General features: G+C 57.8%; 2 protein-coding genes and 1 long non-coding RNA gene across 5 annotated transcripts; 1 reads left to right on the top strand and 2 right to left on the bottom strand.

Annotated features, from left to right (window-relative positions):
- Nucleotides 1–7,672: 7,672 nt before the first annotated feature.
- On the bottom strand, nucleotides 7,673–12,127 carry LOC132340614 (uncharacterized). Of its 3 annotated transcripts, none has more exons than XR_009489898.1 (4): nucleotides 11,917–12,127; nucleotides 10,042–10,351; nucleotides 8,983–9,063; nucleotides 7,673–8,080 (listed from the first exon to the last, which is right to left on the bottom strand). It is a non-coding gene; the product is annotated as an uncharacterized LOC132340614 (long non-coding RNA). The 3 variants fall into 3 exon arrangements; XR_009489899.1 differs by having other exon boundaries at nucleotides 10,042–10,196; XR_009489897.1 differs by lacking the exon at nucleotides 11,917–12,127 and having other exon boundaries at nucleotides 10,042–10,684.
- Nucleotides 12,128–12,143: 16 nt separating this feature from the next.
- LOC132340556 (uncharacterized) lies at nucleotides 12,144–14,880 on the top strand. Its single transcript, XM_059871620.1, has 2 exons — nucleotides 12,144–12,309; nucleotides 12,498–14,880. Exons 1-2 carry the CDS (start codon nucleotides 12,295–12,297, stop codon nucleotides 13,542–13,544), a joined length of 1,062 nt encoding a protein of 353 aa, XP_059727603.1. The 5' UTR covers nucleotides 12,144–12,294; the 3' UTR covers nucleotides 13,545–14,880.
- Nucleotides 14,881–16,612: 1,732 nt separating this feature from the next.
- LOC132340593 (uncharacterized) lies at nucleotides 16,613–18,504 on the bottom strand. The gene is made up of 2 exons (XM_059871668.1): nucleotides 18,365–18,504; nucleotides 16,613–18,064 (listed from the first exon to the last, which is right to left on the bottom strand). Exon 2 carries the CDS (start codon nucleotides 17,794–17,796, stop codon nucleotides 17,128–17,130), a length of 669 nt encoding a protein of 222 aa, XP_059727651.1. The 5' UTR covers nucleotides 17,797–18,064; nucleotides 18,365–18,504; the 3' UTR covers nucleotides 16,613–17,127.
- Nucleotides 18,505–24,635: the final 6,131 nt, after the last annotated feature.

The following is a 24,635-nucleotide window of genomic DNA, read 5'->3' as shown; positions in this document are numbered from 1 at the left end:
ACTGAAGAAAGACTTTTTTGGAAGTGGTAAACTGACTGGAAGTCTTAGGTTTGGTTTCTTTACACTGCCAGTGGAAAAGAAAAGGTTGTGGGAGGAGGAGAAGTGTTCTGAAAGGTTTGTTTTGATTCTTACTACTGTTTTTTCTTTTTAGTTACTTTTAATAACATTTTCTTTATACCCTTTTAAAGTTTTGAGCCTGCTTTGCCTTTCTCCTAATCCCATCTCACAGCAGGAAGTGAGTGTATTGGTCATTGGCCAGCACTGAATCTCCCACATTCTTTGGTGTGTTGGCCGGGAAAATCTCAAAATTGGGAAACCTGAAACTGGCAAACCAAAACCACTACACCCACCCAATTCAAGAGAAGAATTGCGCGTGCATGAAGGACTAATAACCTCATTTAAACACAAAGAGGGGATAGGAAGTACTGGGGTTGTGCATATGTATTATTTTGGGAAATAAATAGAAGGCAAAAATCCTTGTGTGGTGCAGTCCCACATTTCGGGGACGACTTCCCCCTGTGCTGCCCACTGGTGTAATAAACATACAACTTTCTAACTTTAACTAGTTAGAGAGTCTTTGTCCTTGATTTTCAGTTTTAAAGATTCAGTAACAATGCCTATAGACCCAAAATTGACTACATCTGGGACTGCACAAAAGATTATGGTATTAAAGAAACAAAAAAAAAACCGAATACCCCTAAGAAGAAGCAAAAATTTTTTCTGAAAAAAGAAGCAAATAATGGAGGATAAAAAAAGAGAAATGATAGAAAAGATAGAAAAACTGTTCAAGCCAAATAATTTGTAAAAAAGGGAAGAGGAGGGATTGATATAAATGCATATTATATTGTTTGTTTTTTGCAAATATTAAGATGAATGTTGTATGTACAATGTTAAAAAAAGTTTGCTTTTATTTCTGCTGTTAACGAAAACTTATACATAGTAGCTGATCTAGTTAGGAGTGAACTGTCTGTCTGGTCAGGATAACATCCAGTGAACATGGCATGAGCACCCTGCTGTTGATATGCCAACTATCAGCATCTGCAGACTGAAGAAAGTGTGGACCAAAGGCCAGAGTGGAAGTGATCAAGAGAGGGAACCAAACCCACAGCCAAGAAACACACATGCTCTAAAAAGACAGACCAGGGAGGAACCATGCTAAGCATTTCCTGGAATATGTAAACTAGATGATGGATATGCATAAGGGTTTCTGAATATGCAACAGGCTGATGTAATAGAAATGGTATAAAAAGGGTGTTTCCCAAACTAGCAGGGGTGCTCTTGGCTGAGTGCCAAGGTGCACTGGCTGTAATCTTTGCTTTACTGTCTCTGTCTCCTATTGTCCTTTATTAAACTTTTACATATTAACAGGAAGGTTTTTCTCTTTTTTTTATCTAGTATGTTTCTCTATGGGGCTGCGCTCTTTGATGGCTTTTCTCACGATCTTTCCCCTCCTTCGCTGGCTCGAGGCTGCAATGAGTTCATCAATTTCATCTTCCTCGGAGCTCCTGGAGCAGGAGCGCTCTGATTCGGCTGACCCTGTTGTACCATATAATCTATTTTGCCTACCCCCGATCCTAGGAAGCCCCACGCAGGATTTGCTGCGTCTTTTAACCCGGGCTGCGCGTCCGCCTGCATCGGTGACGTCATCCCCCGAAGCGGCTCCCCGGGGTTCAGGGTTGCTATGGAAACGGACAGACCTGAGAGCGGAGAGACCCCTGCCCCCATGGGAGGTGCCCCCTCCCCTCCCCTCTCCCGGTACAAGGCTCTGCCCCCGGCTGCTCCTCCCGGGGCGGTGCCGTGGGCTGTGCCCGCCATCCATCCCCTCCCCTCTCCCGGTACAAGGCTCTGCCCCCGGCTGCTCCTCCTGGGGCGGGGACGGCGGCATCCCTGCCTGCCCAGGCTCGCCTTTCTCCTCCTGCCCTGGCTGGGACCCCGTCTGAGCTGCGCCTCCCCCGCCCCCCGATCGTGGCGGCAGCGGCGGGGGGCGGTGGCGGCGGCGGGGACACACCTTGGCCCGGACCCGACCGACCCCACCCTCAGGACGGGAGCAACTCGATCTAAGCCTTCTCCCTCCTTTGTTTTACTTTCGCTGTCCAATATTGGCTCTTTTTTCCTTTTCTCCTCTTTTCCCTTTCAGACTAAGGTATGCTCTCCCTTTTCCTTTGCTGCCGAGCTCCGCTGACGTGCTGACACCCCAAAGAGCCTCGCATACTCCCGCTCACCTGAGCACCCTGAGCATTTATCCTCGCGTCTACGGGAAATCAAACTTGATATTAATCTCTTATCCAAACTACCACACTCGGGCCTCGTCTGATTGTCCTCTAGTTCACACCGCGGCCAGATCTTTTCTGAGTCTAACAACTTTGCATTTGAAAAACAAGGCTCCTCCCCCCCCACCCCGAGGTTTCCCCCGTTTCTCAGCGCTAGTCTCAGGGGCCTGTCTCTTGGGATATTATCGCTACAGCACTCGCAGCAGAATATACACACCGATTTCTAACAGTTATGAGTAGAAATTAAAAGAACCAAGGAGAGAGAGAAAGAGCAAGATTCCAATCGCGGCGCTCCGGAGTGGCGGTGCGGGAACGATCCCCTGCGCCACCGCTGCTGGCCCCACGCCAAGCCCAGCACCGCAATCCAGTCCCGCTCTCACAGCGCCCGCCCTCCCTGACACCGGGGCACACCGAGCACCGCACCCCTGCGCTCCAGAGCACAAAACACCCCTTCCCACCGCTCTCACCTGAGAAACACAGCACCCCTTCAGCCGCTGCCGCCTCTCTCGCTCCTCCCGAGCTTCTTGGCCTCCCACACCCTCTGCAGCGCACCTGGGCCCCGCCAGTGCCGCGGGCTGGGGGGCAGCAGCTGCACCTTCCTCTGCCTCTGCTCCAGCCCTTGCCCAGGTGCCTCGGCTCCCTTCGTGCTCGCCACCAACTGATGGCTTCAGAAGGCTGACCTGGAGCAGAGGCCAGGCACAGTTACACCATAAAGCAGGCATTTGTTAAAAGGCCTCCACGGAGCCACCTTGGGCAGAACAAGAGCCCAGCCAGGGCTATGCCCAAGATGAACCAAAATGGCCACAAAATGGACGAGGTCACGAGGTCGGTCACTTTTATCAGTTCTGCTCCATTTGCATCTTGGAGTTAATTGTCCAATTATAGCTTTAGCTGATGAAGTCCCATCCTCCTTGTTTTTCTCTCCTTACTCCACATTGTTTATGCTCTTGGGCCTGAGGTTTGGATTATTTGTCCTTGGGTTCCCAGCTAGAGCAGGAATTGTTTTGTCTCCCTGCTCTGTGAACAGAGCTCAGCATCCCTTAATATGAAGCCCAGAGCCACAGAGTAAGGCAGCACAGAATCTGAAAAATAGAAAAGGCAAAACCTGAGGCATCAAATCCATGGGACACCCCCACACTCACCAGACCCCCCCCCCCCATGGCACTCCCCAGGCCCCCCCCATTGATTGAAGCCCCCCAAAACTCCCCCTGGCCTTCCCCCCTCAGCTCCCTGAGCCCCCAGCCCGTGTTCTCACCTGGGAAACCCAGAATCTTTGGGAATTCTCAACTGGGAAGCCCCAAATCCCTGGAAACCTCACCTGGGACCCTCCAAATCTCACCTGGGATGCCCAAAACCTCACCTGGGACCCCCAAAACCTCACCTGGGACCCCCAAAACCTCACCTGGGACCTCCAAACCTCACCTGGGACCCCCAAAATCTCCTGAGGACCCCCCTAAACCTCATCGAGCTCCAAACCCCACCTGGGACCCCCAAAACCCTTCCAGGATCCCCCCAAAACCCCCAAGAATCCCCCAAACTTCATCTGGGACTCCCCCAAACCCCCCAGCAGCCCCCAAACTCCACCAGAACCCCCCCAAAAACCCCAAACACTGGGGACAGTGGGACAGAACTGGTGGCACTGGCTTGGTGGCACTGGAATGATGACACAGGGGTGGTGGCACTGGGACAGGCCCAGGGACCCTGGGGTGGTGACAGTGGGATAGAACTGGTGGCATTGGGATGGAACTGGTGACACTGGGGTGGTGACACTGGGGCAACCCTGGTGGCACTGGGCTGGTGGCATTGGGATGGAACTGGTGGCACTGGGACAGGGACACTGGAACAGGACTGGGGACACTGGGAGGGGAGACTGGGATGGGGACGTCAGGAAGGGACTGGGAGCACTGGGCTAGTGGCACTGGGGTGGAACTGGTCACACTGGGGCACAACTGGTGACACTGGAATGGGGACACTGGAATGGAACTGGAGACATTGGGATGGTGGCATTGGGATGGGACTGGGGACACTGGGCTGGAACTGGTGGCACTGGGCTGGTGACATTGGTTTTGGGGACAATGGCGTAGTGGCAATGGGCTGGCACTGGGAGCACTGGGCTGGGTGGCACTGGGAACGCTGGGCTGGAACTGGGTTGGTGACATTGGGCTGGTGGCACTCGGGTGGTGGCAGTGGGACAGAACTGGTGGCATTGGGCTGGTGACACTGGAATGGAGCTGGGGACACCAGGTTGGTGGCACTGGAATGATGACTGGGTTGGTGGCACTGGGACAGTGGCAGGGACACCGGGGTGGTGACAGTGGGACAGAACTGGTGGCACCGGGATTGAACTGGGGACACTGGGGTGGTGACAGTGGGACAGAACTGGGGACACTGGACTGGTGACACTGAACTGGTGGCACTGGGATGGAACTGGGAACACCGGGACAGGACTGGTGGCAGCGGGACAGGGACACTGGCATTGAACTGGTGCCACTGGGACAGAGCTGGTGCCACTGGACGGGTGGCACTGCCGTGTCCCTGGTGCCACCTGTGCGGTGTCCCCGTGTCCCCTCAGTGTCCCTGGGGGTGGCCAAGGACGGTCACCTGCTGTTGGCCCTGCCCGCGGTGGCCATGTCCTGCCAGGTGGCCCGGCGGAAGAGGGGACATCGCGGTGTCACCTGGCCACCAGCGGGCCACCAGCGGGCCACCAGCGGGCGTGGCCCTGCGGGGGGTGGGGCCTGGGGATGACGTCATCTCGCCCGCCCCTTCAGCGCGCGTTTTAAAAGGGGCGGTGACAGCGGCTGGGACAGGGGCTCGGGACAGGGACTGGTGTCACCGGAGTGTCCCCAGAGTGTCCCGGAGTGTCCCCAAGTGTCCCCAGAGTGTCCCCGGGGTGTCCCCAGAGTGTCCCTGGAGTGTCCCCGAGTGTCCTGGAGTGTCCCCAGAGTGTCCCCGGAGTGTCTCCAGAGTGTCCCCAGAGTGTCTCCAGAGTGTCCTCAGAGTGTCCCGGAGTGTCCCCAGAGTGTCCCCAGCTGCCATGGAGCCCCGCGAGTGAGACAATCCCAGCACGGTGGGGCAGGAGGGGACTGGAGGGACATGGAGGGTGGTGGAAGGGGACACGGACGGTGGCAGGAGGGGACAGAGGGTCACAGAGGGATCAGGAGGGAGTAGAAGGAAGGGGGGAGGTGACAGAGGGGTGGCAGTGTAGGGGACAATGGGGTGGGGGAGGGGGTGGCAGAGGGAACGAGGGGGTGGCAAAGGGAACAGAGGGGACAGCAGAGCCCTGCAGGGAGGAGCAAAGGGGACCCAGGGAGGGCACAGGGGCCACCGCAGGAGGCCACAAGTGCCACCAGGTCCCTGACACCTCCCCAGCTGTCCCCTCCCCAGCTGCTGGAGTGGCAGGTCACCGTGGTGGCCACCCTGGGCCAGCTGGTGGCCAGCACAGCCAGCCCTGGGGCCGTGGTGCTGGCCGTGTCCCCAGGGCTCCTGCACCTGGCCCTGGAGCTTCTCATCCGTGACCTCCGTGACACCCTGGACCAGGTCAGTGTCACCGGTGGTGCTGCTGTGTCACCTCGCTGGGCCGGGCCCTGGCCATCTATGAGAGCACCCAGGGGTCACCTGGCGCCAGGTGACAAGCGTGGCCAGCGACTGGTGGGGCTCGGTGGCCGCGCTGGTGCACGGCTGGTTCCGGCTGGTGGCGGAGGCCAGCGAGCTCTGGGACGCCTGCAGGGACGTGGCCAGCGGCCAGGCCACCAAAGGAGGCCACCAAAGAGGCCGTGGAAGGGGACCTGGGAGCCATAGTAAAGGCCATGGGAAAGGACATGGAAGGGGACATGGAAAGGGACATGGAAGGGGACATAGACAGGGACATAGAAGAAGGCACAGAAGGAGACACAGGAGAAGCCGTGGTGGCCCCCTGGCAGATTGTCACCACCAAGGTGAGACAGCGGCTGGAGGCGGCCCTGGGGCTGCTGGAGCGCTTGGTGGCCGCATGTGACGAAGCCACTGCGCTCCCCCGGGAGCTGCAGCACAGGGTTGGGGACATCGAGGCCACCCTTAAGGGGATAAATGAGGCCTCCCCTGATGTCCTCAAGGACTTGGTGGCCAAGGTGGCCGTGGCCGAGCGGCTGTGGGAGGCCAACGCCCGCCTGGCCATGCGTCACCTGGCGGGGACATTTCAGGACATCAGCACCACCTTCCGGAGTTGTGGCCGTGCTGGCCTCGCACACCGCGCGCTGGCCGAGAGGTGACAAAGAGCCATCGAGGACATCCCGGGGCTGCTGCGGGGACAGTGATGTCACTGCTGTGACGTCATTGGGGCAGTGACGTCACTGGGGACAATGACACTCAGGAATGCGTTTTTAGCCAAACTTTTTTATCCCTCGTTAAACTTTCACAAATCTCGAGGAGAGAACTTTGTTCTTCACACCGAGCTGCGATTTGGGGGGGCTGGGAGGGGTCCCCGGGCAGGCCCCGCTGCTGAGCGCTGACCCTGCCCCGGGGGGCGCCGGGACCCCCAAAAACTGCACCTGCACCCCCTCCAGTGCTCCCCCTCGAGCACTGACCCCCCCCTCACCGGGCACAGGGACCCCCCAAAAACTGCACCTGCACCCCCTCCCGACCCCCCCCTCGAGCCCTGACCCCCCCTCACCGGGCACAGGGACCCCCCAAAAACTGCACCTGCACCCCCTCCCGACCCCCCCCTCGAGCCCTGACCCCCCCTCACCGGGCACAGGGACCCCCCAAAAACTGCACCTGCACCCCCTCCCGACCCCCCCCTCGAGCCCTGACCCCCCCTCACCGAGCACTGGGACCCCCCGCGCACCCGGACCGGGACTGGGCCCCCCTCGGGTACCGAACCCCCCCCAGCACCGGGCCCGGACCCCCCTGTGCCCCCCAGGGCTCGGGACACTCACACATCCCCCCCTCCCCCCCTCCTGGCCCCACCCCCACCCCGGTCCCGGGGCTGTTCCGGGGGGGGTCAAAGGGGGGGGAGCAGAACCCCCGTGCGGGGGCAGCCCAGGTGTCCCCAGGTGAGCTTTGGGGGGGTCCCAGGTGAGGTTTGGGGTGTCCTGAGGAGATTTTGGGGGTCTCAGGTGAGAATTCCCAAAGATTTGGGGTTTCCCAGGTGAGGACGGCTCAGGGGGGCCGAGGGGGGAGGGGCTGGGGGGGGTTTTGGGGGCGTCCCATGGGTGGGGGAGGGGCGGTGAGGGGGTGTTCCCGGGGAATTTGGGGGGGAGGAGGGGGCAGGATGACCCTCTAGGTGTTGACCACGCCCCCTTTTTAAGCCCCGCCCCGCGTTTCTAACACGGTTCCTTGCCGCGGGACATGCCCAGCAGTTGCCCCTCCTCTTCAGGCCCCACCCCCGCCCAAAGTCCCGCCCCCAATGGAGCCTTGACCACGCCCCCGGTTGGATTTTTATCGATGGAAACCAAAAATCACCACAAATCGACCCAAAAATAGAAACCCGGGGGAGATGGGGGGCATGGCCACACCTGTGACATCATGGGGAGGGTCCAGGTGGGATTTTGGGGGTCTCAGGTGGATTTGGGGGGTCCCAGGTGGTTTTTTGGGGGCATCGAGGTGTTCCTGAGTGGGTCCAGGTGAGTTTGGGTGGGTCCAGGTGTCCTTGAGGGAGATTCAGGTGTCCCAGAAGCATTTCCAGGTGTTTTTGGGGTGCCCCAGGTACTCTTTAGGGGGATCCTGGTGTGCTCAGGAGGCCTCCAGGTGTTCCTGGGACGGTTTCAGGTGTCCTGGGGGCAGTTCCAGGTGTTCCTCTGTGGGTCCAGGTGTCTTTGGGGGATCCAGGTGTCCTGGGAGGGATCCAAGTGTGTCTGGGCAGGGTGCAGGTGCCCAGGTGTGCTGGGAACTGGTGATCCAGGTGTGCAGGAACTTGAACATCTGGGCAGGCTGGAACTCATGTGTGAGGGATCCAGGTGTGAGGGATCCAGGTGCCCAGGTGTGGGTGGGACCTGGTTATCCAGGTGTGTTATGTCACCTGGCTAGAACATCACCCACCCAGCCAGGAATGATGTCACCAGCTCACCTTGCCATGACATCACCTGCCCACACCCCCCCTCCTGCCCAGGTGTGACATGACCCCCGCCAGGTGTGACATCATCCAGGTTTGTGACCTCCAGGCTCACCTGGGTGTGACGTCACCGTCATACCGAGCTGTCCCCTCCCTCCTCATCTGTCCACACCCCCAGTATGATGTCATCAACTCCACCAGGTGTGATGTCACCCTACCAGGTGTGATGTCATCCACCCTCCCCAGGTGTGATGTCACCTACCCCACCAGGTGTGATGTTACTAACTGCACCAGCTGTGATGTCACTCCCCAAGGTGTGAAGTCACCACCCCTCCCTGGGTTTGTCAGTCCCCAGATGGGCTGATGTCACACCTGTGACATCACCCTGAGTCCCCCCCGTGTCCCTGTCCTCCCACAGGTGGCTCTGTGTCTCATGAAGCTGTCCCTGCACCTGCCCAGGTGTGACAGGTGTCACTCAGGTGTGACATTACCTGTCCAGGTGTGACAGGTGTCACTCCCTACCTGTGCCCTGTCCCATGCCCCGTGTCCCTGTCCCCTCACAGGTGTGTGAGGCCCCTGTGCCTCACAGACCTGTCCCTGCACATGCCCAGGTGTGGCAGGTGTCACTCAGGTGTCACAGGTGTGTCTAAAGGTTGGAGATGGGGGGGTGTGTTCTATTCCTACCTGACGGGGCAGTTATCTGCTGTTCATGGGGCAGTTTTCTTTCTCTCTTCCACAGCCAATCCTCCCTCCAGGACACATCTTCTGTGAATGAGCCATTAATTATTAATTACCTTCTGTTCATGGGCCATCGAGGGTCACTCATGGCTGATAAAAACTCCATCGGGAGATGCTCCACCCAGGGGGAGGAGCCAAGCACTCCTACCTGGAGAGAGTCAGATTTGGAACCCAGAGAGCCTTTCCCTCTGCCTTCCCAGAGGAGCAGCTTTCTCCTTCTTTTGGTTTTTGACTTCATTTTTATTTTTTTTTATTTTTGACTTTATTTTTGTTATTTTTATTTCTTACTTTATTTTTACTTTTTTATTTCTTATTTTTGTTTTTATTTGATTTTGATTTTATTTAGTTTTTATTTCTTTTTTTTGTTTTGGAGTTTTACTTTTGATTTTATTTTTATTCTTCATTTTATTTATGTTTTTATTTCTAATTTGAGATTATTTATTACTTTATTACTTTATTTTATTTTTGATTTTTGATTTTATTTTTATTCTTCAATTTATTTTTATTTATATTCTTCTATTTATTACTTTGTTTTATTATTTTTATCTTATTTTAATCTTATTTTTATTTTTATTTCTCTTTTAATTTTTTTTATTTTATGTTTAATTTTATTTTTAATTTTATTTTTATACTTCATTTTATTTACATCTTATTTTTATTTCTATCTTTTTATTATTTATTATTTTATCTTATTTTTATTTCTGATTTTATTTTTATCCTTATTGTTATTTTTATTCTTATTTTTATTTCTATAGTTATTTTAACTATTTTACTTTATTTTATTTTATTTTAATTTATTTTAATTCATTTTAATTTAATTTTCCTTCCCAAATAAAGAACTGTCGCAGCGAGGGAGGCTCGGGGATCTCAATAGGAGAATTCAGCAAGCTTCGTTTATTGATTAGAGCATCAGACATTTAAGCACAACACATAACAAGCTCATGAATATTCTGTAAGCTAAGCAATCTCCTGGTTATTCTTACTTCCTCATTCTTTACAACTTACATCTCTCTTTTCTCAGGCTCTGCTCTCGGCTACAGCACCTTGGTATCATAACACAGCCGTGCTCAAGGCCACGGCGTCTTCACAGTGCGGGGCCTCAGATTAGCTGGGTCTGGTCCTTTTCCAGTTCTCAGCGATCCAGAGCACGCCGACGTGACCTTTGTCATGGAACCAGTCCCCAGCAAAGAACTGTTAGTCCTGTTCCCATATCTTTGCCTGAGAGCCTTTTCATTTCAAATTTACAACAATGCAGAGGGAGACAGTTCACATTTTCCATTTCAGGGGTCTCCTGCCTTCCTCAGCACACACCTGTCTGTTCAAACCAAAACAATCCAAAATACCCCAAAATTCCATCCAAATACCATAACAGACCCTGAAATTACCCCAAATCACCCCAAAAGTTGCACCAAAATACCCTGAAATCCCATCAGGGACCCCAAAATTACCTCAAAATACCCCAAAATTCCATCAGGGACCCCGAAATTACCCCAAATCAATCCCAAAGTCCTGTCAGGGACCCCAAAATTACCCCAAATCACCCCAAAAATTGCACCAAAATATCCCAAAGTCCCGTCAGGGACCCCGAAATTGCCCCCAAATCCCTTAAATTCCACAAAATTACTCCAAAATCCAGTCGCAGGATCCCTGAAATCCTATCAGGGACCCTGAAATTCCACCAAAATCCCCCCAGATTACCCCCAATCCCCCAAAATATGATCAAGAACCCCCCAAATCCCATTAGGGACACCCAAAATTCCATCGGGGACCCCAAAATTACCCCAAATACCCCAAAATGTCATCAAAATCCAATCAGGGACCCCCAAAATCTGGTCAGGGACCCCAAAATTACCCAAAAAGACCTTGAAATCCCATCAGGAATCTTCAAAATAAGCTCAGTGACCACAAAATGACCCCAAATCACCCCAAAACTGATCAGGGACCCCCAAAGTCCCCCAAAATCAGCCCAGCCCCCCCAAAATTCAGTAATGAACCCCCAAATCCTGTCACGGACCCCCTAAAATCCCCCCCAAGTCCCTCAGGACCCCCAAATTCCTTCAGGACCCCATCAAATTTCCCCCCAAATCTCCTCAGGACCCCAATTCTCCCTCAGGACCCCCCAAAATCCCTCTCAAGCCACCCCACAATCCTGTCCGGATCCCCAAACCCCCTCAGGAGCCCCAATTCTCCCTCACAGCCACCCAAAATCCACCCCAAGCCCCTCAATGCCCCTTCCCCAAATCCCCTCAGAACCCTCAATTCTCCCTCAGAACCCCCAAAATCCACCTCAAACCCCTTCAGGACCCCCAAGTCTCCCTGAGGAGCCCCCAGTCCCCCTCAGGACCCCTCACATCCCCTCAGCGCCCTCATACCCCCTCTCACATCCCCTCATGACCCCCAAATCCCCTCACAACCGCCCAAAACTCCCACAGGATCCCCCAAAATCACCCGCAAATCCCTTCAAGACGCCCTCAGATCCACTCAGATCCCCCCAATTCTCTCTCAGAACCCCCAATTCTCCCTCACCAACTCCAAACCCCCTCACATCACCTCAGCGCCCCCAGTTCTCCCTCAGATGCCCCAATCCCCCTCAGGACCCTCTAAATCCCCTGAGGACCCCCCAAATCCCCTCAGGATCCCCCAAGCCCTCTCACGCCGCCTCAGGACCCCCCAAACCCCCTCAGGACTCTCCACATCCCTTCAGAACCCACCAAACCTCCTCAGGAACCCCCATTCTCCCTCAGCACCCTCAGTTCGCCTTCAAGACCTCCAATTCTCCCTCAGGACCCCCCAAATCCCCTCAGGACCCCCCAAACCCCCTCCTAGCCGCCCCCACCCCTCTTCACGCCTGATGTCTCGCGAGAGAAGCAGCGCCGCCACCTTGGTTGAGGGCAGTCCGCCCGCTCCTCATAAATCCAGCCGGGAACGGCCGAATTAATCCACCTGGAAATGGCGAGATGGAGCCTGAATCCCCTGGGATGGAGCCTAAACACCCTGGGATGGAGCCTAAATTGCCTGGGATTCAGCCTAAAAAGCTCCCAAATCCAGTCTGGTGTTTCCCATGGATTAGGGCGGTACAGGTGAGGGGCGGTTAGGGGGCGTCACATCGCTCCGCCCCTTTCCGGCGCCTCCCGGTCCCGCTCGGGCATTTCCGCGCGCCGCTGCCGGAGCCGGTTCTGGGCCGGGACCGGCGCCTGTCCCGGGACTCGTTCGCCACCGGAGCGTCCCCAGAGCGTTCCCGCCGGGTCCCCAGTGAGCATGGCGTTCCGCCAGGTGAGACGGGGGGGCGGGAGGAAGGGGGGGAGGGACAGAGGGGACGTGGCGGGGAGAGGAGACGGGGGATGGTGAAAGGGGGTAGTGGGGGACAGGGGGAACATGGGGCTGGGGGTGGCATAGGGGACAGCGGAGCAGGGCAGGGGGTGGTAGACACGTCCCTGACACCTCCCGTGTCCCCTCCCCAGCTTCTGGAGGCTCTGGTGACCGTGGTGGCCACCCTGGGCGAGGTGGCGGCCACCGTGACCGGGTCACACAGGGGCGTGCGGCGGCGCGTGTCCCCAAAGTTCCTGCCCGCGGCCCTGAGGAGATTCACCCAGAGCCTCCGTGAGACCCTGGACCACGGCGATATCACCTCCCTGGGTCACCGTGGTGTCCTCTCCCTGGGCCGGGCTCTGGCCGCCCTCGGGGCCACCCCTGGGACCACCCGGGACGATGTGAGAGCCGCGGCCAGGGCCTGGCGGGAGTTGGTGGCCGCACTCGGGAAGCGCTGGGAGCAGCTGAAAGAGGAGGCCGCCGAGCTGTGCAACACCTGCTGGGACGCGGCCCCCTCCCGGGCCAGGGACCTGTGGTTCGAGGCTACCTTCTGTAAAACGGTTTGGGACAACCTGGAGGCCACAGCCTGGTGGCCCCCGGTGACCCTGTGCAATGACGAGGGGGCCTCGGCAGGGGCCGTGCATGATGCCCAGGTGGCAGCGGCCAGCAGCGAGGAGGAGGCGGCCACCAGTGAGGAAGAGGAAGCTACCAGCGAGACCATGGACGAGGCTGTGGTGGCCACCATTGAGGAAGAGGAAGCTACCAGCGAGACCATGGACGAGGCTGTGGTGGCCACGAGCCGGGCGAGGGCAGCTACCAGGACGGTACATTGGGCAGTGGTGGCCTTGGGGCCACTGAAGCGCTTGGTGGACGTGTTTGGCAAAGCCGTCGAGTTCACCTGGGTCATGCATTACCAGCTCGAGGAGATCGAGGACGCCCTGCAGTGGACAGAGGAGTTGTTCCCTGATGTCCTTGAGGACTTGGTGGCCGAGGCGGCCAAGTTTGAGCGGCTGTGGGATGGCAGCGCTCACCTGGCCTCGCATCACCTGCTGCCCACACTGTGGGATATCCATGCCCTCCTCTTGAGTCCCTATGGTGGCCCTGGTGGCCCCGGTGGCCCGGGTGGCCCTGGTAGCCGCGCAGTGGACGAACGGTGCCAAAAAGCCATTGAGGACATCCCGAAGCTGCTGCAGGGATAGTGATGTCACTGCTGTGTTGTCATCAGTGCAGTGATGTCACTGGAGAGACTTGTGGACACTTGAGTGCCACCAGCTCCTTGAGTGCCACCAGTGCCTCGTGTCCCCAAGAGCCCCTCAAGTGCCACCAGTGCCTCGTGTCACCAAGAACCCCTCAAGTGCCACCAGCTCCCTGAGTGCCACCAGCTCCTTATGTTACCAAGAGCCCCCCGAGTGTCACCAGGACTGGCCCAGCCCCCGTGTGCTGGGTCCCTGGTGTCACCGGGGTCTCTCTCTGTGTCTCATGCTGCCCTCGGACACCCACCGGGACCCCACTGAGCACCGGGACCCCCCTCAGGACCCCCCCTCAGGACCCTGGAGTTTCCCCTCCTCATGCACCGGCACCACCGGACCCCCAGAGGAGCTGGGACCACTGGAGATCTCCCCAGATCACGGAGCACCAGGACCCCCCTCGTGCACCAGCACCAGGACTGGACCCTCCTCGAGCACCGTGACCCCCCTGTGCATTGACCCCCCCTCACTGAGCACCAGGACTGGGACTGGAGCCCCCCTCGAACCCTGGGACCTTCCCCTGGGCACCGGGACCCCCCTGGGCCGCACCACCCCCGAGCACCAGCACAGGGACCGGACCCCCTCTCGTGTACCAACCCCCCAAGCACAGGGACCGGACCCCCCTTTGTGCCCCCCACCCATCACGGGGGTTCTGACCCCTCCCCTTTGACCCCCCTGGAGCCACGGGACCCCTGGGAACAGCACCTGGACTGGGGGGGGAGCCCTGGAGAGCTACTGGGGGGGCTCCGAGCACTGGGGGGACACAGGGGGGTCCCCAGCACTGGGGGGTCCCTTGGGGCTTGGTCCTGTTCCCCCCCGGGACCCGCCTCTGAAAAACAGGAGTCAGAATTGAAATTTTATAAAAGTTTGTTAAGGGATAAAATCCTGGTGCTAATTGCCAAAAGGTCCCTGTTAATTAAGCCATGTTCTTTACGTCCTGTTACATCATGGAGGTTCATGCATATTCATGAGGGCTTATGCATATTCATAATATATTATTGATCTAAATATATATATGAGTAATAAAATACAAATGTAATATATATTTTATAAAAATATTTTACAATAATATGTTTTATACCAACAGAATTTATATTTATATATATTTATATATTAATTTATATTATCTAAAATTAATATTTTTATATATAAATATACAAATATTTTTCTATGTTCTGTATGAATTATTTTCAAACATTTCTGTGAGTTCAGATGTTCTTTTGTTTGGTTTTAACCCTTGACTTGCCTCCACGCCATCTTTGCATTAAACCAATTTATTTTATTTCTCCTTGCGGTTCCATCGTGTCGTGTTTTCACTCTCTGGTGACGGGAGAAGAATTCATAAATTCTTCTTTTTTTCACTTTTTTGGCACTGGGATGGAACAGGTGACACTGGGACATGACTGGGAACACTGGGACAGGGACACTTGGACAGGATGGGTGACACTGGGATGGGACTGGGTTGGTGACATTGGGCTGGTGGCACTGGGATGGTGGCGCTGGGACAGAACTGGGGACACTGGGGTGGTGACACTGGGCTGGAACTGGTGGCACTGGGACACAACTGAGACCACTGGGACAGTGGGACAGGATTGGCGACACTGGGATGGCACTGGGCTGGTGACATTGGGCTGGTGGCACTGGGCTGCTGACAGTGGGACAGAACTGGAGACACTGGGGTGGTGACACTGGGCTGGAACTGGTGGCACTGGGAACACTGGGATGGGGACACTGGGCTGGCACTGGCTTGCTGATGTCAGCATTAATTAATTAATTAACCCCCCAAGCTCCAATTGTTTGTGAAGGCAAATCTCTTTTTGCATCCATCACTCAGGAGAAGCCTTCCCATTGTTCCTTTGATCTCTCATGTAAAATAAAATGAAGCCACGGGGACTAGCTTCTTAGCTGGATAGCTGGTCCCCCGTAGGGTAAGTGCCCCAGGCAAGCAGTCTCAAGGCCGGATACCTCAGCCCTATGGAGGCTGGGTGCCCTAGGCCAGACTGTGGCACAGCCGTGACCCCTAGCAAGCTTAGTGATTGTCAGCTCATAGTGAAAATCAGCTCTTTTATGATTTCAGCTCTTAGCTTGCTCGTAGGGGCTGTGGCTGGCTGTGGCTTCTGGAAGGCAGAAGAAAAGAGAGAGGAGAAGGCGGCCAAGTGTTCCACGATGGTTTATTCTGAGGGTCTTGCGAAGGGTCTTGAAGCTGCTCTTCCAAAGCAATGGGCCAAGACAGCCTCTTTTATAGGGTTAGGGAGGATTGAAAACTGACCAATTGTAAGGGTTAGGGAAACTAGCCTATGGGGTCACAGAGAGATGAGCAGGCCTGGAGGACCAGAGTGAGGACTCCTGGTTCAATTCCTATGACTCAGCAATTACCTATCTCTAAACATCCCTCCACGGAGCCGTAGCCGGCCCTGCGCCTGCTACACTCTCAGAGCCGGTTCGATCTCCCCGCAGAGCCAGAGCCGATGTCCAAGGAACGGCACCTGCCGGAGAGGGGCGGGGTGAAGTGACATCACAATCCCAGGCCCCGCCCCCCATATGGCCATGGCCCGCTGGTGGCCCGCTGGTGGCCAGGTGTCCCCTCCCCGCGCTGGTCCACCTGGCAGGACAAGGCCACTGCGGGCAGGGCCAGCAGCAGGGGACCATCCTCGGCCACCCCTGGGGACACTGCAGGGACACGGGGACACCGCACAGGTGGCACCAGGGACATGGCAGTGCCACCAGCCCAGTGCCACCAGTTCAATCCCAGTGTCACCAGTTCAATGCCAGTGTCCCTGTGCCGCTGACACCAGTCCTCTCCCGGTGTCCCCGCTTCAATCCCAGTGCCACCAGCCCAGTGTCCCCAGTTTTCCATCCCACCCAGGGTTTCCAAGGGGAAATCTCTCAGTGACAGCGCCTTGAAGCAGCTCCCTGGCTGTGCTCCCCTCAAGGAATGTTGGGATGGCTTTATTGGCCACTCGTCCCTCAGTGGGGTCAAGTGATGTGTCTGACACAGAGTTCAGATCAGACCAGTCTGATTTATATAGAGGACATTTATTTATGTATTTGCTTATTTATTTATTTATTTATTTATTTATTTATTTATTTATAGGTTATATGGTGCACACATGAACTGACAGATTATATTGCACCAACCAGCAGCTACAAGGAATCACCAATAATCAATATCAGTATCAAACACCATATCAAATTGCTGGTGATCAATAACAATGTGCAAAAGGCAATACAAAAGTGCAAAAGGCAATTATTAAACTGTCATTTATGACCCAGCTGGGCTGCAGGCACAGTGGAAAGCTGGAAGCTCTTGAGAGGACTCATTCACCCCTGTCCTCTGTCTCTGGGTGTCCCCAGAGTGTCCCTGAGTGTCCCCAGTGACATCACCCCAGGAATTCCCATCTGGATTTGGGACAATTTCAATGAAAATTCCCAGAAAATTCCCCAAATCTGTCTCAAATTCCAAGCAGGGAGGGGACAAGTGACACACTGGTGTCCCCGATGATGTCACTGCCCCAATGATGTCTCAGTGCTGACATCACTGTCCCTGCAGCAGCCTTGGGATGTCCTCGATGGCTTTTTGGCACTGCTCGGCCACCGCGCGGCTGCCGGGGCCACTGGGACCACCCGGGTCACCATAGAGACTCAAGAGGAGATTGTGGATGTCCCCAAGTGTCCCCTGCAGGTGACACATGAACAGGCAGGTGCTGGCCCTCCACAGCCACTCAAACTTGGCCACTTTGGCCACCAAGGCCTCAGGGATATAGGGGAACGCCTCCTCTGTCCCCTCCAGAGTGGCCTGGATGGCCCCAAGCCAACACTGCAGCTCCGAGAGGAACAACCTGGCTCTGTCACATGCGGCCACCAAGCACTTCAGGGGCCCCAGGGCCACCTCCACCCAATGTCCCCTCCTGGTGGCCGCCCTCGCCTGGCTGGTGGCCACCACAGCCTCTCCCACGGCCTCATTGGTGGCCACAGCCCCCTGGGCCTCGTGCGCAGCCCCCACCAAGGCCATCTCCTGCCTGTCAAGGGCCACTGGCCGGCATTGGGCCGTGGCCACCACGCTGTCCCCCGCTGTCCCCCTGCAGGTGGCCTCGTCCCGCGGGTCCCCGGCCCAGGTGGTGGCGGTGGCCTCGGCGTTGGCCGCGTCCTCGCAGGCGTCACGGAGCTCAGTGGCCTCCCTGGTCAGCCGTTCCCAGCTCGCCATGAGTGTGGCCACCACTCCCGCCAGGCGCTGCCCGTGGCTCTCACATCAGCCCAGGTGGCCTCTGGGCTGGCCCCAAGGGTGGCCAGGGCCTGGCCCAGGGAGGGGACACCGCCGTGGTCCAGGGTCCTATGGAGGTGCCAGCTGAATCTCCTCAGGGCTGTGTTCGGGGACTTTGGGGACACTCGCTGCCACACATCCCTTACTGACCCAGTCTCGTGGCTGCCACCTCGCCCAAGGTGGCCGCCACAGACACCAGAACCTCCAGCACCTGGGGAGGGGACAGGGGAGGTGTCAGGGACCTGGTGGAACTTGTAGCCTCCTGCGGTGGCCCCTCTGCCCTCCCGGGGTCTCCTTTGTCTCCTCCTGCAGGGCTCTGCTGTCCCCTCTATTCTCTTTGTCCCCCCCTCGTCCCCTCTGCCACTACCTGCCACGCCCCGCTCTCCCCCCTCCCCCGGCTACCCTCGGTCCCCTCCACCCCTCTGTCACCTGCCCCCTTCCTGCCACGCCCTCCTGTCCCCTCTGTCACCCGCGTCCCGTCCTCCCCCAGCCCGTGCCGGGGCTGTCGCACCTCTTGGAGCTCCATTGCCGCTGGGGACACTCCGGGGACACTGCGGGACGCTCCGGGGGTGAACACGCCCGGGGATCAGTTGGGGACACGCAGGAACGTGGCACGGCCGAAGAGGGAAAGTGGGAAGAGGTGACGTCACCACCCCCCCCCGCCCGCGGAGCCAGGGCGGGGTCCCCAATGTCCCCCCGATGTCCCCAACGGGACCCCGGTGTCCCCTGAGTGTCCCCGACGGAACCTCGATGTCCGTCCAAGGTCCCCTACAAAGCCCAAGTGTGCCCCCCGATGTCCTGTTGGGGACACTGGGAACACACCAGGGTCCTGTTGGTGACACTGCAGGGCCATCGGGGACATCGTGGTGACCCAAAACGGGACAGAGGACGTCAGGGTGGCCCCGGTGTCCCCAAGAAAAGAACACGAGGGCGTCCCCAAGGTCCCCAATGTCCCTCGGTGTCCCTGTGCCCCAATGGTGACAGTGCCACCCCTGTGCCCGCACCCCATCCCTACCCCTGCCCTGCCAGCACGGCCTGGGCCACCTCCAGCCTCCGTGTCACCTCCTTGTGTCCCTCCCCTAGTGTCCCCAAGGTCACCACGATGTTCCCGAGCGCCCGGGCAGCGCTGGGGAAGCCCTGTCCCCGTGTCCCCCATGGCGTCACCTCCCTGTCCGGGTGACAGCAGCCACCAAGAGCCCCAGCGCCAGCATCACCTCCTCCAGCAGCCCCAGCACATCCGCGGTGGCCTCGTTGGTGGCTGCAGCGGCCTCGGCGCTGGTCCTGGTGGCTGCCACCCGCCACACGCGGTCCCGCAGGCGCAGGGCCATGTCCCGCTGGTGGCCCGCAGCAGTGGCCAGGTGACACCACAATGTCCCCAAGGCCCGCAGAGCCACCTGGCAGGACACGGCCACCACAGTCAGGGCCAGCAGCAGGTGACCGTCCTCAGTCACCCCCAGCGCAGTGCAAGCTGAGTCCAGGGACGCTGTGGGGACATGGAGACACCGCAGAGGTGGCACCAGGGACACAGCAGTGCCACCTGTCTAGTGGCACCACAGTGGTCGCCCCAGGGACAGAGCAGTGCCACCAGTTCCATCCCAGTGCCACCAAGCCAGTTCCATCCCAGTGCTCTCAGTGCCAGCCCAGTGCTATCGCCCCATTGTCCCCATACCAATGTCACCATCCCAGTCTTCCCAGTCCCCTCTCACTGTCCCCAGCTGACGCCCAGTGTCCTCAGTTCCAGTGTCCCCAGGGCTGTCCTGGTGCCACCAACCCAGTGTCATCATTCCAGTGCCAACCGCCCAGTGTCCCCAGTTCCATCCCAATGCCCCAACCCAGCGTCACCAGTTCCAGGCCAGTGCCACCAGTCCTGTCCCACTGTCATCACCACAGTGCTGCCAGCCCAGTGTCACCAACACAGTTCCAGCCGTGTCCTCAGTCCTGCCCCAGTGCCACCAGCCCAGTTCCATCCCTGTCCTCCCAGTGCCACCACCCCATTGTCCCCATACCAATGACACCATCCCAGTGCCACCAGGTTCACCCCAGTGCCCCCCACCCTGTCCCAGTGTTCCCCCCCAGTGTCCCCAGTCTTGTCCCACTATCCTTGTCCACTTCCCTGCCAGGACCCTGATTTGGAATTGGTTTTTTTATTGTTTTTGGGGATCCAGCAGGATTTGGGGTCTGGGCTTTGGGTTTGGTTGGGATGCAGGGTTTGGGTTTATTTGCAATAGTTTATTGGGACACAGAATCATCTGGAATTTGGGAGCATTTGGGATCCAGGATTTTGGATCTGAGATCATCTGGGATTGGCTTTTGGGGATCCAGCAAGATGTGTGGTCTGGGGTTTGGGATTGTTTGGGATCCAGGATTTGAGATCTTTTAGGATACGATTTGGGGTATCCAGCAGCATTTGGGATCTGGGAAGTTTTGGATCCAGGATTTGGGAATTGAGACCATTTGGGGTTATTTCTTGGGATCCAGCAGGATTTGGGATCGCCTGGGACCCTCGGTGTCCCCAACCCATCCTGATGTCCCCAGGGGGTCCTTTTTTCCCCCCTTCCCAGGCTCCCCTTGAAACCCTGCCCCTTTCCCATGCCCCAACCTTTGCTCACCAGGCCCCGCCCAGTTTCATTTCTGGCCAGGCCCCTCCCCTTTCCCGCACTTCATTCCTTGCCCTCCAGGCCCCCATTCCTTGCCCGCCTTTTCCTGCACCTAGGGCCACGCCCCTCTGCTCCCCATTGGTCGGTGCTCCTGGGGCTCCGCCCCTTTCCTACACTCCCATTCCTCACCTTTCCAACCCCTGCCCCGTCCCTCTGTGGGCGTGGCTACAAGACCAATCGGCTTTGATTGACAGCGGCGGCCCCGGGGGCTTGGAGCCAGCCCGGCCCCTGCGGGGCCCAACGTAGGCCGGGGGCTCGGGGGGCCCGGGGGAAGGGCAGGGGCTGGGGACTTTCAGGGGGGTTCAGCCAATGGGGGGGGGGGGCCCAGGGGATTCCGGGGGGGGTCGTGGTGATGGGAGAAGGGAGTCCTATGGATTGTGGGGTCCTGGTGAGTGGGAGGGCAGTGGCGGGGAGGGGGTCCCATGGATAGTGGTGGCGGGGTCCTGGCGCACAGGGGGGAGCTCATGGATCGGGGGGGTCCCAGCGCTTTGGGGGAATTGGTGAAGAGGGGGAGCAGTGAATGGAGGGACCCTGGTAAATTGGGGGGTGGTCCTTGGTGATAACGGGGCGGGGGGCGGAGGCAGGGACTCAAGGGACCATTAGGCAACCAAGAAATCGGCTACACAGTGCACGCAGCAACGGATAGATTATATTGTACCAGGGAGCAGCTGCAAGGGATTATCAGTCATCAATATCTATCAAGCACCATAGCAAAATACTTGTGATCATTAATAACGTGCAAAAGCCAATACAGAAATGCAAAAGCCAGTTATTATATTGTCATTTATAACCCCGCTCCACTGCAGCCACGGCGGAAACCTGCCTCTGCTGCAAGGCACTGCGGGGGCTCATTCACCCCCTGACCCGCCACCATGTCCCTGTGTGTCCCTGAGCCTCCCAAGTGACAGTACCCCAGGAATTCCCATCAGGACTTGGGACAATTTCAGTGAAAAATCCCAGAAAATTCCCCAAATTTGTCTGAAATACCATGTGGGGAATGGGGAGGGGACAGGTGATGCCAGCCAAGTTCCCGATGATGTTACTGTCTCCGATGACATCACAGTGGTGACGTCACTGTTCCCACAGCAGCCTCGGGATGTCCTCGATGGCTTTCTGGCATAGCTCGGGCACCACACGGGCATCATCAGCTGCAGGTTGATAATGGAAAGCCCAATAGAGGCCCTCCATATCCTGAAGTGTCTCCAGCAGGTGACGCGTGGCCAGACGGGCGCTGGCATCCCACAGCCGCTCAGCCTCGGCCACCTTGGCCATCCAGGTCACACGGAAATCGTGGGATGGCTCATTTGTCCCTTTCAGGGCAGCTTTGATGTCCTGAACCCTGCGCTGCAGCTCCCGAGGGAACTCAGTGGCTTTGTCACATGCGGCCACCAATTGCTCCAGCAGCCCCAGAGCCGCCTCTGCCCGCTCTCTCACCAGGGTGGCCACCTCTGCCTGGCTGGTGTCCACCTCGGCCTCTCCCATGGCATCTTCTATGGCCGCAGCGGTGCCCTCACCGGTGACCGCGTCCCTGCAGGCGTCCCGGAGCTCAGTGGCCTCCTCCAGCAGCTGGAACCAGTTGTCCATGACTGTGGCCACCGACTTCTGCCAGGTCCTGGCCACCTTTGTCACCTGGGCCCAGGTGGTCCATGGGGTGCTCTCATAGGCGGCCAGGGCCTGGCCCAGGGAGGTGAGAGTTTTGTCGCGCCGGAAGGTGACATCGCGGTGCCACCGGGTGACACCAACGTGGTCCAGGGTGTGACGGAGGTGGATGGAGAAGGCCGCCAGGTTCGTGTGCAGGGAGCCCAGGGCCCCGCCAGGACACCTCTCAGGACACGGCCACAGCCGCAGCATATCGCTTTCCAGCATCGCCGTGGTGGCTGCCACCTTGCTCAGGGCGGCCACCACGGTGACCAGCGACTCCAGCAGGGATGGGAACAGCTGAGGAGGGGACAGGGGAGGTGTCAAGGACCTGGTGGCACTTGTGGCCTCCTGTGGTGGTCCCTTTTTGCCCTCCTGGGGTTCCCTTTGTCCCCTCCTTGGAGGCCTCTGCTGTCCCCTCTGTTCCTCTGTCACCCCCTCATCCCCTCCTGCCCCCCCCCCCCCACCACCCCGGTCCCCTCTGTCCCTCCTTGCCCCTCCTGCCACCCCCCCGTGTCCCCTCTGTCCCCTCCCGCCCCCCGCACCAGGATTGTCGCACCTCGTGGGGCTCCATGGCTGCTGGGGGACACGGCGGGGACGCCTTGGAGACACTCTGGTGACACTCTCGGGAGCGAACACACCCGAGTGACAGTCAGGGACTCGCCCGAATGGGGCGTGGCTGGGGGGGTGGGGAGAGGTGAGGGAAAGGTGAGGTGACCCCCCGGCACAGCCCCTTTCTGGTAGGGCCAGGGAGGGGTCACCAATGTCCCCCTGATTTCCCCAATGGGACCCCGATGTCCCCTGAGTGTCCCTACATGGCCCCGGTGTCTCCTCAGGATCCCGAACAACGCCCAAGTGTCCCCTGATGTCCTGTTGGGGACACTGTGGAAACATTGGGGACATTGTGGTGACCCAAAACTAGACAGGGGACATCAGGGTGGCCCCGGTCTCCCCAAGGGAAGGACACAGGGGTGTCCCCAAAGTCCCCAATGTCCCTTGGGATGTCCCCGTGCCCCAGCAGTGACACTGCCACCCGCGTGTCCCCACCCTGTCCCTGTCCCAACATATCTGTGTCCTGTCCCTCACTTTGTCAAGACTTTCGCAGTGACTTTGGGCAAATTGCCTCCCTGTACCTCAGTTTATCTGTAAAGCCTCAGGCATGTGAAGATAATGAAGATGCAATGGCCATTGAGGGGCTCTTGTAATGTGACCATCACCAATTCAAATAAAAGGCGGGAGATTTGAAAATGAGGAAAAGGAATAATTTAGTTAAGCTATAGAAACAATTGCCACCAAATATTATAAGGGCCAAACCTCATATGAGTTCCAGAAGCGAATGGACAAGTCTATGTTTCAATGAAGTCTATTAGGCTCAGATTTACTGGTTGTCCTAACCCTAACTCTGTCCCTACCCCTGCTCCGCCAGCGCCCCCTGGGCCACCTCCAGCCTCTGGTCACGTCTTTGTGTCCCTCCCCTGGTGTCCCCAAGGCCACCACGATGTTCCCGAGCGCCCGGGCAGCGCTGGGTGAGCCCTGTCCCCGTGTCCGCCAAGGCGTCACCTCCCTGTCCCGGGTGACTGCGGCCACCACCGTCCCCAGCGCACCTCGCGGGGCTCCATGGCCGCTGGGGACACTCCGGGGCGGGGACGCGCCCGGGGGACACTCGAGGAACAGGCGGAGACGCGGCGGGTCCGGCTCCGGCTGCGACCCCTCAAGCCCCGCCGGTCGGGCCCCCGCCGCTGTCACCGTCACCGCCGCGGTCACAGCGAGGGCCGGGCCGGGGCACGGGGACAGCGGCGTGAGCAGCCCCCGGCCCCGGCCGGAGCAGGAGGCGGCGGGCAGAGCCTTCTGCCGAGCGGGCGGCGACGGAACCTCCGCAGGGAGCGGGGATCGCTCCGCTCTCACCCCGCGGGTTTCCATGGCAACCGGGAACTCCCGGGAGCTGACTCACGACATGACGTCACCGATCGTGCAGGGACACAGCCCGGCTGCCACGGCGCTGGGAGTCGCGCTCAGCGATTTCAGACCTGGCATCGGTGGGAGCAGATCTGATATTCCAGCACAGTCAGCAGAGCCGGACCGCTCTTGCTCGAGCGGCCTCGAGGAGGAGGAGGATGAGACCGAGGAGATCATTGCTGCTCTGAGCAAGCCAAGGAAAGAAGGGAAATATATGGACTGATCTAAATGTGCATTTAGTGTTGGCCACGCCCATGGAGCCATCTGGAAGGAGAGGGGAGTTCTGGGCGCTGAAGGGAATCAAATCAAACACGCTGAACAAATATTCGCCCTCTCAGAGAGCATTAAGAAGGCCGCAGAAGTAGCTGTCATGCATTGTAGAAGTCACCAAAAAAGGAAAACCACTCTGAAACTGGGAAATCACTTTGCTGATAAAGCAGCAAGAGGAATTGCAGAAAAAGGTATTCTTGCAGTAATTCCACAAAGAGAGATTAATTTCTCGGGGTTCACCCCAAAATATGACCAAGCAGA

The sequence above is a fragment of the Haemorhous mexicanus genome, chromosome 32 (assembly GCF_027477595.1).
Source record: "Haemorhous mexicanus isolate bHaeMex1 chromosome 32, bHaeMex1.pri, whole genome shotgun sequence".
Classification (NCBI taxonomy): Eukaryota; Metazoa; Chordata; class Aves; order Passeriformes; family Fringillidae; genus Haemorhous; species Haemorhous mexicanus.
This window is presented reverse-complemented; position numbering and strand designations above follow the sequence as displayed.

What these genes read in the sequence shown, in the direction of transcription:
- LOC132340593 (XM_059871668.1), bottom strand. Translation starts at nt 17,796, where the DNA reads ATGGCGAGCTGGGAACGGCTGACCAGGGAGGCCACTGAGCTCCGTGAC.